Source organism: Apteryx rowi, unplaced genomic scaffold (assembly GCF_003343035.1).
Source record: "Apteryx rowi isolate R43461 unplaced genomic scaffold, aptRow1 scaffold_75, whole genome shotgun sequence".
NCBI lineage: Eukaryota > Metazoa > Chordata > Aves > Apterygiformes > Apterygidae > Apteryx > Apteryx rowi.
The window spans coordinates 2495255-2507414 of record NW_020451038.1 but is presented as its reverse complement, the minus strand read 5'-3'; the positions used below and the strand labels follow the sequence as shown (position 1 = coordinate 2507414).

The following is a 12160-nucleotide window of genomic DNA, read 5'->3' as shown; positions in this document are numbered from 1 at the left end:
AAAAAAAGAGGTGAAAAAGATTTGTGACAGATGATTTTGCAATTGGAAAAGTTCCTGACCTTTCTGGTATTGCTAGGCAATTGCAGCCATGTGCTCTTTCTTGGCACTGCTGCTTTGCCAACATTTGAAATAATCAGAAAAAAAAAACCCTGTCAGAAGTAAAACAATCTCCACAAGCTTTACAAAGCCGCAAGCATTAGAAGTGAAGCAAATCAGAGGCAGTTTTAAAGACGAGCGCAGGGTGCTTCCTCAGCACGGCCCGGCTCGGCGGGCACCGGGGCTTCAGGCAGTGCCGCTGGCTTTGCCCTTCACAGCCCAGGCAAAGCTGGTGCCTGACTTGAGAAATCAGAAGAAAAAGTTGGGGAAAAAATGCAAAGGGGGGGGAGGGGGCAAACAAAACTCAATAAAGCTAAAGAGCAGCATGCGTGTACCTGGGGGAAGGCTTCGCTCCTGTAGCATAGTACGTTAGCATGATACATATTGTTTCTAAATCTCTTGCATCTGCTTCTGCAGTCAAGATGTTGAAAAGTTTTTTTTTTTTTTAATGCTTATTTAAAAAAAAAAGCACCCGAGGGGGCGAGCTGAGTGCATCTGCTGCCCACTCCCGTGCTGGAAGCCCACAGTGGTCTCTCGGCATTGCAGCATCCCAGTACTGTTCTGAAATGCTCGGTGTTCGATAGGATGTTGTTTTTCTCCAGTGTAATGTTGTGATTGTTACCTGATCCGTTTCCAGGGTCTTCACATTAAAAGAGGTGGTCCATCTTGTTTGATGTATTTGCCTAAAAAAAAAAAGTTTTTTTTTTTTTAATTTAAATTCCTAGCAACTGTGACTACAGTAATGTGTTGAGTAGCACATGAAACAAGGAGGCTCCTTCAGTGATGTCCTCCGTCATCTGAACTTTTTAAAAAAAAAAAGTGCTTAAAAATATTTTTTAAAACATTTTAAAACTTTTTTTGTGTGTGTTCCAAAAAGGAATATTTGTATTTGAAAAAAACGATCCTGGAGTGTAATTTAATCCTAAAACCCTAGCCTTTGTGTATATGGTAAATGTTTGTATTTTGCAGTTTCTGTTTTGCTTTTTAGATATAAATAAAATGTATATGGATATTTTTAAGTCATCTTTGCTTTTTTAGATGAGTTTGTAATCACCTTATAACAGAAAATAAAACTTTCCTTTATAAACCAGATGATACGCTCTCAGATGTTTCTGTTATATATATAAAGACGTGACTCACTGAGTCACTTTAGACTTTTATATATTGTATTGTTCACAAAATTTTCCATACACACGCGCGCGTGTGTGTGTGTGTGTGTGTGTGTGTAAATAAAATGTGTGTGCATGTATATGCACATTTTGAAGCAGATTCCTGGATTACCTTAGCATCCCCTTATTTTTTATACTTGACCCCCCCCCCCCCATAGTTACAACAGGTGTTTTAAAACCGAATTCTAAAGGGCCTGCACTTTTAGCGTTGCTTTGCAGACTTGAGTAAGTTCCCCAGAGGCTGGCTATTTATTTATTCGGCTTTAACCATGAACTTGTTTGGGAGCAGAGAAGGAGGGGAGCAGTGCATGATGCCCCAGACGGCTTCATTTGGGCTTGCCCAGCCCGTGGCGGTCCTCGCTCCCTCGCTGGTGCTGCTTTGTCCCCTGCAGCAAGTGCCCTTGGGCCACGTGCCCCTTCCTTGAAGGCGGCAAGACGGTGGGACAAGGCGGGCGTCAGCAGCCCCGCTCGGCCGCTCCCAGGGAATCGCACCGGCGCGGGCAGGGCAGCGCTGCCGGGTGCTCGGTGGTGCAGCTGCATCGCAACGGCCCAATGGGGAAAAAGCCATCTATTTTCACAGTTTCTGGGCATGAGCATTTAAGGCTAGCCAATGACTTTTTCAGTTAGGAGGATGCAAAGTCAATCGGAGAGGCCACAGCAGGCCTCTAATTCAGGGAAAATGAACACATGTAGGCGGCTATTATTTTTGAAAAACCCTGGCACCGAGGTTTAGCCCCACTGCCTGCTGTGCCAGGAGCTGTCGGGCACAGCAGTCGTGGGCTGAGGGCCCCGGCCTGGCCATTGCCCCTTCCCGGACCCCAAATTCCTGGATTTGYCCATTGTGGAAATGGCAGTACCTGCACCTGCATGGTAAATGCTGCAGAGCTTCTCCCCAAACCTTGTGCACACCAAAACCCCGCGCACAGCTGGCAAGCCAGGCTACGTGAACGCCTTCACCCTTGCACCCAAATTAGGGTGTTTCTACATCCAGTTTTCCATGATGCACCCTGAAGCAGAAGGAATTTTTTTCTTTTTTTAATTGTTTTTTTTGGTGGCATTCAGTTGTTCTCTGCTGGGTGAGCAGGACTTTGTCAGGGATTTCCCATCCCGTTGGAGGCACCAGCAATGCTAAGCCTGGGCTGACCAGCCTAAGACTGGCACAGCTGGCAATCACAACATGTACCAGATGATTAAACAAATTTAAAAAAATTTTAAGCACAACGAGGTGCTGCTAAAGGGCTCCATGGACCTGCCAGGGTGGCCGGCCCCGGCCGGTGGCTGCAGCAGGGTGACTTTGGCAGCGGTGGGGGGGGGGGACACGCTGCACGCCGAGGCGCCCGGCAGCACACACCAGGCTGGCAGCACCGTGCTAACCTTTCGCCTGCTGCACGAGGCGCCGGGGCGCACGCTGCCCCGCGTCCGTCACGTTGCACAAGCGCTTGCTACGCCCAGCACCGGCTCCGAGTGGCTTCGGCGAGCGCCCAGTGCCAACGGCGCCGTGGGCCCGAGCTGGCGGCGCCCCAGGAGGGCGGCCAGCGATGCCAGATAAGGCTTGTTTACGGCAACGATTCCCCAGGTCGAACCAGGAGCGTCTCCCTGCGGAGCGCAACCACTGCAAGCGGCCGCGTTACCCACTGGCGGACGAAGGGCTGCAAACGGCGGCGCCCCCGGCAAAGCGGCCCTTCCCCCCCCCCCCCCCCATAACCAGCATCCCTCGGGGGCAAGGCTGACCTCGAAGCACATTAAAATAGGGCCRGAAGCAGAGCATTGCCTCCACGGTCATCCTCTAGCAGAAAGGGACGCAAGAATGGGAAGAAAGGCATTTCATTTGCTTTTATTTAATTAAAAAAAAAAAAAAAGGCAAAGTCATTGCAATCCCATTTAAATACAGAGATTTACAAATAGGTCCAAAACAGGACTAAAATATTCTTTGAAATGCTGTACTTTTAAATATTGTGCTTTCATAGATACATAAGAAAATTAGCATATAAAAATACTTTACAAGGAATACACTCTAATATATGGATAAAAATACACATTTAAGTAATGCATTTCATCTTAATATCATTCAAAATGCATAGGAAGGGATACAAGGACCAAGTTTTTCCTCCTTTTTTTTTTAAAGCCTTTAATAAAAGTCTTCATTAAAAACCTATGAGAAGCCCCTGCGAGCTTCCGCTGCTCAGAATATTGCATATAAAAACACTTTCGGCCGCACTGTCACTGCTCCACAGTATCGATTATGGCACGTTATCTAGTAGTGGCAGCAATGGTATGGGATATTGCATACTCGAAGAGAAAATGGCTACAACGACAAATAGCTCGGTGGGGGCTGGACACGCACCTCAAGGAAACACCCCGATACTTTAAGCTACTGAGGAGGGACAGAGCTGCAAAGCGGCTCGAGGACGGCTGGGGAAGTCAGTCCTGGCTCAGCCGCGGCACAGTGCRTCGCGTACACCGACATAGCCCAAAAGCACCAGCAGCACGGAGACGATGGATCAACGGGAAGGGTCGCCAGCTCCCGGCGGCTGCGGGGCCACCGGAGCTCGCGGCGTCACCTGCGCCCAAGCCTCGCTGGGACGCCAGGGCCAGGCCCGCGCAAGGTCTGCGAGGGCATGGAAATCAGAATAAAGTGCTAATACATAAAACATGGAGTGAGCGGCCGTGCTGGCCACAGGGAGGACCTCGCGGGGACTTTGCCTACGGAGGGAGACGAGGAAGAAGAGAGCGCGGCCACGGCTGCATTTCCACTGGGTCGCTGCAGGCCGGTCATGAAAGCAATGCAAATCCTGCAGCCGCCTCGGCAGCGCGAGGCTGGGGGCTCGGAGGGAGGGCAGGGAYGCGGGAAGCAGCCCCAGAGCGGGGCCGGCTCCGGGCGAGCGCCGAGCCCCGTTGGCTGCGCAGGACCGTGCGCTGCCACTGCCGCTCGGGCGGCCCCGTCCAGGGCACGCGGGAGACGCAACCTCCAGCTAACGAAGGGCTGCTCGTGCCGCTGCCTGGCGGGAGACAGCACGGTTTTACTGATCCGAAACGCCGGGGAAAGCCCCTCCACGGGCAGTTTAAGAATGCTATTCCGCCATTTACTTGCAGACATGGTCCAGACTTGCAAGCAGTAGGGCCCAAAGAAGCACAGTGGCCAGCGCTTTGGGCAGGGATTCGGGGCCTTTAGTCCTGCATACGGTTCTCTGCTCCRTAAGAAACACGCCAGCACGGATACACGGCGCTGCTCACGGGAAGTGACGGGCAGACGAGGCGCCTCTTCCCGCCGACGGGCGGTGCGTGGCGGCAGCGCGAGGCGGCCGTGGGGGAACGGGGCCGCCGGGCGGCAGCTGCGAACATCCATTTTTGACAAAGCGCTGCGCAAGCGAGCTGCCAAGCGCCTTTTACACGGGGCTCTCCACGGCCCTGCGCCAGGAGCGGAAGGGGCTGTGGAAATCAATTTATCCGGAGTGCTTTAAGGGGATGCTCCGGGGCCAAGCTGGGTGTAACAGCAAAGGAAAGTCCATTCAATCTTGCTGCATGTGATTAACCAAGCAAACGAGAAAAATAATAGCACCATACGTGTTTACAGGATGGCCCGGACCGTCAGGGGGGGGGGGGGGGGGGCGTCCGAGGCCAGGAGCTGCCTCCCGGCCCCACGCGGGCCCCCTGCGAGCCCAGGCTCGGGCTGGGGGACGCCCTGCGCTGGGGGCGGCTCGCTCCGCCATCGGCGTTAACCACAGCCCAGGACGCTCATCCAGCTCCGCTCGGACCTTCAAAGCGGCATGTGGTGGTCTACAGGCTCAGCGCCGACCCCCCTCCCCCCTGCAGGTTAGGGTACACACAGCGTTTACAAAAACCAGTGCAAAACAGGAAAAACACCCCAAATACCACAACGGCTCGGCAGGAGCCCCTCTGCCATGGCAGGGCACCGTCCGCTCGCTCCGCGTTCCTCAGAGGGTCTGCACGCTCGGTTTGGCCTCGGCGCCGGTGGGCGGCTGCGCCGGCGGCTCTCCGGTCCCCTCCCGGGGAGCGCTGGCAGCCAGCGCCAAGGGGTTGCGGCTAATCACCAGGTCCAGCTTATCTCCAGCCTCAGAAATCAGCGGGACGGCCAGGCAGCAGTCAAAGTCTCTGGTGCGGACACGATTTACCTGCCGGGATGGATTTAGGAGGTGCCATGGGGAGGAATAACAAAAACACCATGTTTGTTAGTCAGAGAACGTTAAGGCGGGCGCTAAACCCAYGTCTGTGAAAACACACAACCCGGGGGGTGTCCCCGATTCGGGCTTCGCAAGGGATCAGAGCGTGGGCACCCCTCCCATCCGGGCACGTCCTTCCCTTGGCCGAGAAACAACACAGCGACTGGGAGGGGAAGGGGAAAAGGTCCGGATCGGGCATAAGTCTTGACCCTGGGTGTCTAGGGCAGTATTAAAGCTCTTAAACTCTGCAGGGCTCAAAACCAGTTATCCAGGTCAAGCCTGCAAGAGAACGGTTGCCATTTTCCATGATTTTTTTGCCCTTATGGCTTTTGTTGGCCTTAAATTTGTGATACAGGGTACTCGGCACCTAGCAAACACACAAAGTTCAGACCCTCAGTCTTCAGCCCACCTCTTTCCAGTTTGGCCAGCAGCAGCCTTTAAGAGGCGTGCGTCTGTGCAGGCTGCAGGCAGTAAATCAAAATTACACTGAATAGATGCTTTTTCTCCTCTCCCCATTCACAGCCTTCGTTTTGGAGGAGTCTGGGTGCGTGTTCACACGAATGGTGCAGAGGCTGCAAATCCTCTCTGCAGGATCCAGCAGTGAAAGAGCTTTTCCCCCGCTGTCTCTTGCAGAACTTCAAGCACATTTCAAGGCTAGGTCACCTGCGAGAACTGCTCCGGCTCGCCCGCCTACAGTTCCCGGAGCACCTGGGCTTGGTGCCACGAGAGCCCCGGGATGGAGGGGGCTGGCAAACAGCATGGGGAGGGGAAGCAGGGAAGGGAGAAAGGAATTTCCCACCCACCTTCGGAGCGAACATAACCCCTGGGGCCAGGCTTTGCTTCCTTTGCTGGATGAGGCCTGGCTGAGTCCATGCAAACCTTGCACCCAAAACCCTTCCCCAGGCTTAGTGCACACCCATGGAGCTCGGCTCCGTGACAGTGGCAGTGTGCCCCTGCCCTCGCCGGCTCCCGCACCGGTGAGCTGCCCTGGTCCCAGTACCAGCTCCTTACAGAGAAGTGACTAACGACAACTTCCAGATCACACGCGAACAAGGAGAGACAAGACACGAGCTTGCTCTACGCCGGGCAGGCAGCTCCAGCGCAGAAGTCACATTAGCACAATGCTGTGCTCCGGCTAATCCATCTAGCCGAGGGGCACAGGGTCTATTAGCAGGGACGTGGGGGTTTTGCTAGCCTTCAGTGCTGGAGCTTGCTTGCGGGCAGATCGTCGTGCCCAAAATTAGCAGCAGAGCGAAACGTCCTCAGCAATGCATCGCTGTGCTTCTTGCTTGGAGGTGCCTGCGCCAGGTCTGCAAAGCCCTCATTCAGCACAGTCGTGCACGTCAACGTGATGGCAATTGCCGTGTCCTCTCGTAGGTGTAAGTCGTGCGGTGCAGCATGTGGAAGTGGGGGCTCTCAAAAGTCTCTGCTCCGCTCCATTTAGGATTTCGGGCACACCTCCCAGAGCACTTGGCACTCACGAGGAGCGACACATCCAACATTCAACAGAAAGGCAGCCCAGAGCCTAATTAGCTTCTTGTTCATTCTTGCACCATCTTTTATTTGAAGCCGAGAAGGAATAATTGTATAGCAGCCAACTGGCTAGAGACCATAACAAGCTTAAACAAGGTTTCCCACAGCGCTGCCAGTTCTCCAGTTACCTGATGTACATAATATATTGGCTCTAATCCTAGTGCTAACAACCCCCGCCTAGAAATTAGTAAAACTAAACATCTTTCTGAGTGTTTCCAAATACGGTCACAATATCTGCATTTCCAAATGGTGGCGATTTTTCCATTGGATTGCAGTTTCTCAGTTGCTCTTTGAGTTGTCCCAAAGATAAAATACTCATTTTTCATCCATATAAAGTTCCTCTCCGATCTCTGAAACTCATCCTGCTCTTACTCGCCTTCTGGTAGTTAGATATGCCCAAGTTTTATTTACTACAGACTGTGCTTTTGACCAGAGTCTTTATTCAGTTTCTGCATCAGTCATTTCAGATCAAGTATCTTTCGAAGAAAAACATCCACGAAAAACACTTTGCTTGAAGGATGTTTCCTAGAAAACTCTTTGAGTTGTCAAAGGCATGCAAAGAACTTCATGAACACCACTTAACTCCACAGGGGGGCTACACAAGAACAAATATTGGTCAACACAGTCTGGTTCATCCAAAAAATTACCCTCTTAAATAACAGGAAAATGGACTCGGGGTGAGGGGGAAAGCAACAAGGCTTTTTGTTTGTCTATTTTTTGAGCTGCCACAGCTCAAAAAGAGCAGGACTGGGACAGACTCTGTATGGAAATGTTCCCTGGAATAGGTGTACTCTAGAGTTCAAACCACTTTTGCTATCTAGTGATTTCTTATTATAAAACATGGGTCTCATTGAGAGATTAGTGGCTAGGTGCTCACCTAGTTGGCTAACTATTACCTTTCATTAAAGTTAGTGTTGCCATGGATGGTTCTCACTTCTCTCTTCCTCTCAGCCACTCATTCACTCCGTCCCAGCCTCCAGAACTGCATTTTGCATTTATTACCTGAAGGACTCTGTCATATGGCTTGAGGCCACACTGATCTGCTGGTCCATCCGGACGGACCATATTTACATAGACACCTTTTTCTAACAGGCCATCTGACACACTGAATCCAAAGTCTTCACTCTCTGGGTCTTTGTGGAGCGTCATCTAGAGGGACAGAAACAGAGAACACAAGTTTTAACACAGGAGAGGTAGGAAGAGATGTTGGGTGGTGGCCAACAGGTGATGGCCACAGGTGATGCATGTGGTACTACAGCAGTCCTGCTCTGAGTCTCCTGGGGAGACTTTGCTTAGGCTGGGCTGCTAATATAGATTCAGCCTTATTTACCAGTTACCAGCAGCTGATACAGACCACAGGGACAAGTACTTTGGTGATCAGCAGATACCCAACCACACAACAGGCCCTTTTCCCTTGGTTGAGGAAGGAAATGCAAATAGTGTAGTACAAACTGGGCTGTTATATTTCACCCAAGGAGTGGGCAATGCTGGTCAAACAATGCCAGCATTACTAGTGGAGCATCACCTTCCCAGGTACAACTTACACTGTGCACCCCATGCATGTACCAGCCTGGCACATGAAAAATGAACGTGCTCGTGGGGAATTTTCAGTGTAGTGTGTTGAATGTGGAGACAACATGTTCACGCAGCCAGAACATCTAAACTGCTCCATTAAATTCAATAGTTCTCTTCTGAAACTTCCTATCAATAAGTGTTGACTAACTGAGGACGAAAACTGTGTAACCTCATCCCTCTTCCCTTGAAAGCCTAGCAGACACAGACATAGTCACATTTTGGCCTCATCTAAAGGAAAGACACACCGCTGGAAACATATCTTGCCATGGGGAGGCAGGGGCAACTGATTCCCAGTCACCACCATATTCCCCCCTTTGCCTCCCAAGGACTGGGAATGTATCTCTACGGGTGAGGCTTCGACTTCACCACTGCACTGTGCTCTTGGCTGGGAAAGCCTCATAGATGTGCAGTCCTTTGGTAGGGCAGTGCCCAGGGTGACAGACAGCAGCAACCGAGCAGCCTGCCTGGCCTGAATCTCGTTTCCAAACACGGCCAGCGCCAGATGCTCCAGTGGAAAGAGCAGTCACCCTATAACATGCCCAATTACACAGTTCTCCTTCAGGTATGAAGTTTTATTTAAAGACCCATTTGCCATGCCCTGAAGGACAAGAGCAAATAAAACATGAAAAAGTTTTTTCCCAGCTACCATAACTGCAGGTTTCATTCTAAAGTCACATTAGGAAAGAAAAAGGCAATCAAATTCTTTGAAAGCTGTCCAGCTCCTTTTCCTACTTGCATTCAGCATCAGCAGCTTCTACAGTTAATTACACCTTCTAATCATTGCCTTGCACCACTCTTAAACTGGCTACAGTGAACCGGGCACTGAATTCAAACAAGTATCACATCATTAAAGTGATCTGGGGGTGAAGTGGAAGGGGAGGGAACACAACTTATTTCTCAGGATAAGTGGCCCAGTAAATGGTGCATACTACCAGAAAAGGGTCCATGGGTCTCCGTGAGGATATACTTTGAGCTCTCTCACCTGTATCTGTAGTACCAGTTGATGAACTACACAACACAGGAACCTGGAAATCTCATCTAACAAAGGCAATTAAATAAAATATAGGTTTGAACTTCTTTAAGCATGGCAGCGAGGAATGCCACTACCATGCTCTGAAGCGAGGTCCCTTCTTGTTAATCTGACCCTCTGCAAACCTTTCCTGCAGATCTTGGTTGGGGCCAAGCAATGCTTTGGCAAGGAATGAAGGAGGTTTTCCACAGGACTGAAAAATACCCAACACCTTTTCCCATCAAGGTACTGTTGTGCCACAGCCAGATAAACCCTCTGCAACACAAACCTTGTGAAACTCAAGGGGGGTAGGGGCCATGATTTCCTGCATCTCCTTCTCGATCTTCTTCATGTCCAGATTCCTCTCATTCTTCTTGGCAGGGGAGCTGTTGTCCTCACTCTGTCCTTCGTCACAGCTGGAGTTTGCTTTCCTCAGTGGGCTCAGTCCCGACTGGCTGACAGAGTCCATGAGCAGCTTGCTGCCCTCCAGGCCCAGGTTGTGCACACTCCCTGTCATGATGGATGCCTGTGGGACAAGGGCACAAAGTCACTCTGCTGAGCTAGGCAAGGGCTTGGACAGCAAGAAGAGATGGACCTCATGGCAACAAAAAAAAGCATAGATGGGAACAGGCAGGCCTTGTCTGGGGCAGGAACCTCCTCGACTCTTTCAAGAAGGACATCAAGAGCGATGAACATCCTGATGCCACAGTGCTCCCCAGAGGAACTGGGGTCTTCCCAGCCTACTTCTCCAGGTTGCCACTCACTGTCAGTGTTGCACAGCACCAGCAATGGCCCAGAGAAGTCTGTACCTTGGACTCTGCTGAGCCCAATTCAGCAGAGAAATTAGGATTTTATCTGTCAGTAAATGGGAGCCTTCACTGAGCAAAACTGAGTTAAAAATATGAAATTAAGTAGTATTTAAGCCTGGTCATCCTTGATAGCATCCATTAAAAGATGTCCCTAAGTAGATTCTACTCTATTTGACAATGCTTTTCATTAATGAGATTACATTGATCAAAACTAATGAAGGAGTCAGGAATCCAGTCTGTGGAACCTCAGCCGCCTCCAGGTCACAGAGTCCATTTAAACGGCATAATGAAAACCATCATTTCAAAGTTCAGGCTCCGAAAGTCTGCAGGCCCATTAAATGTCAAAAGGTAGGAGAATGAAAAGGAAAAGTAGGGAGCAGATAGCAAAATTTAGCAGTGCTAAATGTGGCAAGTCAAAGAGCAATTGTTCATGTGCACAGAGGAAATATTAACTGATTAAATCTCTAATCAAGGCCCTGCAGCTCTTTGCTTCCAGCTGAAACAAAGGAAAATAAAGCAAGTTCTGGTGGCAGTATGAAAATGCCAGCACTACCCATGTTATCCTGAACAGGGACAGATAAAATACGAAAACCCTCTCAGCTTTGCAACTTTCCTAGCACTTTTCGGGGCTTCATACAAAAATCACTTAATCAACTCGAGTCTGGACAGAACTCAAATACCTGCCACATGCTGGAAGGATGTCAAGTTACCAAACACTTCAAGAGCAGATTAACAAACAGAGGGGTACAGCCAACCAAGGCATATTTGTTCACCGACCTCAGACAGCCTTGAAATCCCCCTGGATGCCATGCCGTACAAACACAAGCACCACTGAGCAGAGGAGGAGAACGGAAATGTCTGTGTTGGTCATGCTACTGTCCTACCTCACACTCTGCAGATAGCATATCTAATGGCTTGCCATTACTACAGCATTCAGCCCCTTCACTATCTTTAATATATTTAATCTTGCAGGATTACAAGCAATTCACTAGGCACTTTGAGTTCAGTGCAAGCAGCACCTCAGAATGGGCTACTCCAGGCTCCTCCTGCCTGTGGCTGCTCCATGTCTTGGTCTTGGTTTTCCTAAAACTAAGAAACTAGAGTCTGTCTCTAACCCAGACCCTGTGGGCTGGGGGTGGATTGCCAGAAGTTTGTGAGCATGTTTCCATAAATTAGCTAGTGAATAAAATCAAGTTTTTGGGGTAGCTAGACAAACTTAGGGAGTCCATACTCACTTTGCTGTGAGATAAGGGTGGGTGACAGGATGAGCGGCAAGTACCGGCAGAGTTAGATGTGATCCTACGCACAGTGAGTTACAGCAGCATTTCCAGCACTGCCAAGATAAATCATCTGGATTGACTATGACCAGTCCAGGAAAGAAGAATGCACTGTACTGAGCAAGCTTGCAGTGACTGGATTTTGGTAACCCCCTGGGTRAGAGAGGCATAAGAAAACCACTTTCATTGCAGGGCAAGATGCCAAAGAAGATATTTCGGAGCCTTGTTCCCACTGAAAGCAAATCTGAGTGCCTAGGTAACTTTGGGGACCTCAGCCAAATTTCCTGTCCTCCTGGGTGAATTTTAGGACTCTTAATGCTTTCTCAAGTTGGCAATTATTTGTACGCCTCCGCTCGTCTGCTACACCACACCAAAGCCAGATCCAAACCTCATCCAGGCCTCATTTTCCATGCTTGTCACTGACTTCAGTCAGAATTTGCTTTCCCAAGGCCTTCAGGATCCCAAACCAACACTAGACGTCTCTAGTGATTCAGCTACATGACCCTGGTCT

General features: G+C 50.2%; 1 protein-coding gene across 1 annotated transcript in view; it reads right to left on the bottom strand.

The window, feature by feature from the left end:
* Positions 1-5200: 5200 nt before the first annotated feature.
* The window catches only part of GRIP2 (glutamate receptor interacting protein 2), a 155216-nt gene continuing 148256 nt past the window's right edge, over positions 5201-12160 (bottom strand). Inside the window, exons 22-24 of the mRNA XM_026087983.1 lie at positions 9853-10089; positions 7982-8128; positions 5201-5398 (exon numbers count right to left, since the gene is read on the bottom strand). Coding sequence (XP_025943768.1) covers positions 5201-5398; positions 7982-8128; positions 9853-10089 — 582 coding nt within the window. The remainder of the gene's footprint in view (positions 5399-7981; positions 8129-9852; positions 10090-12160) is intronic.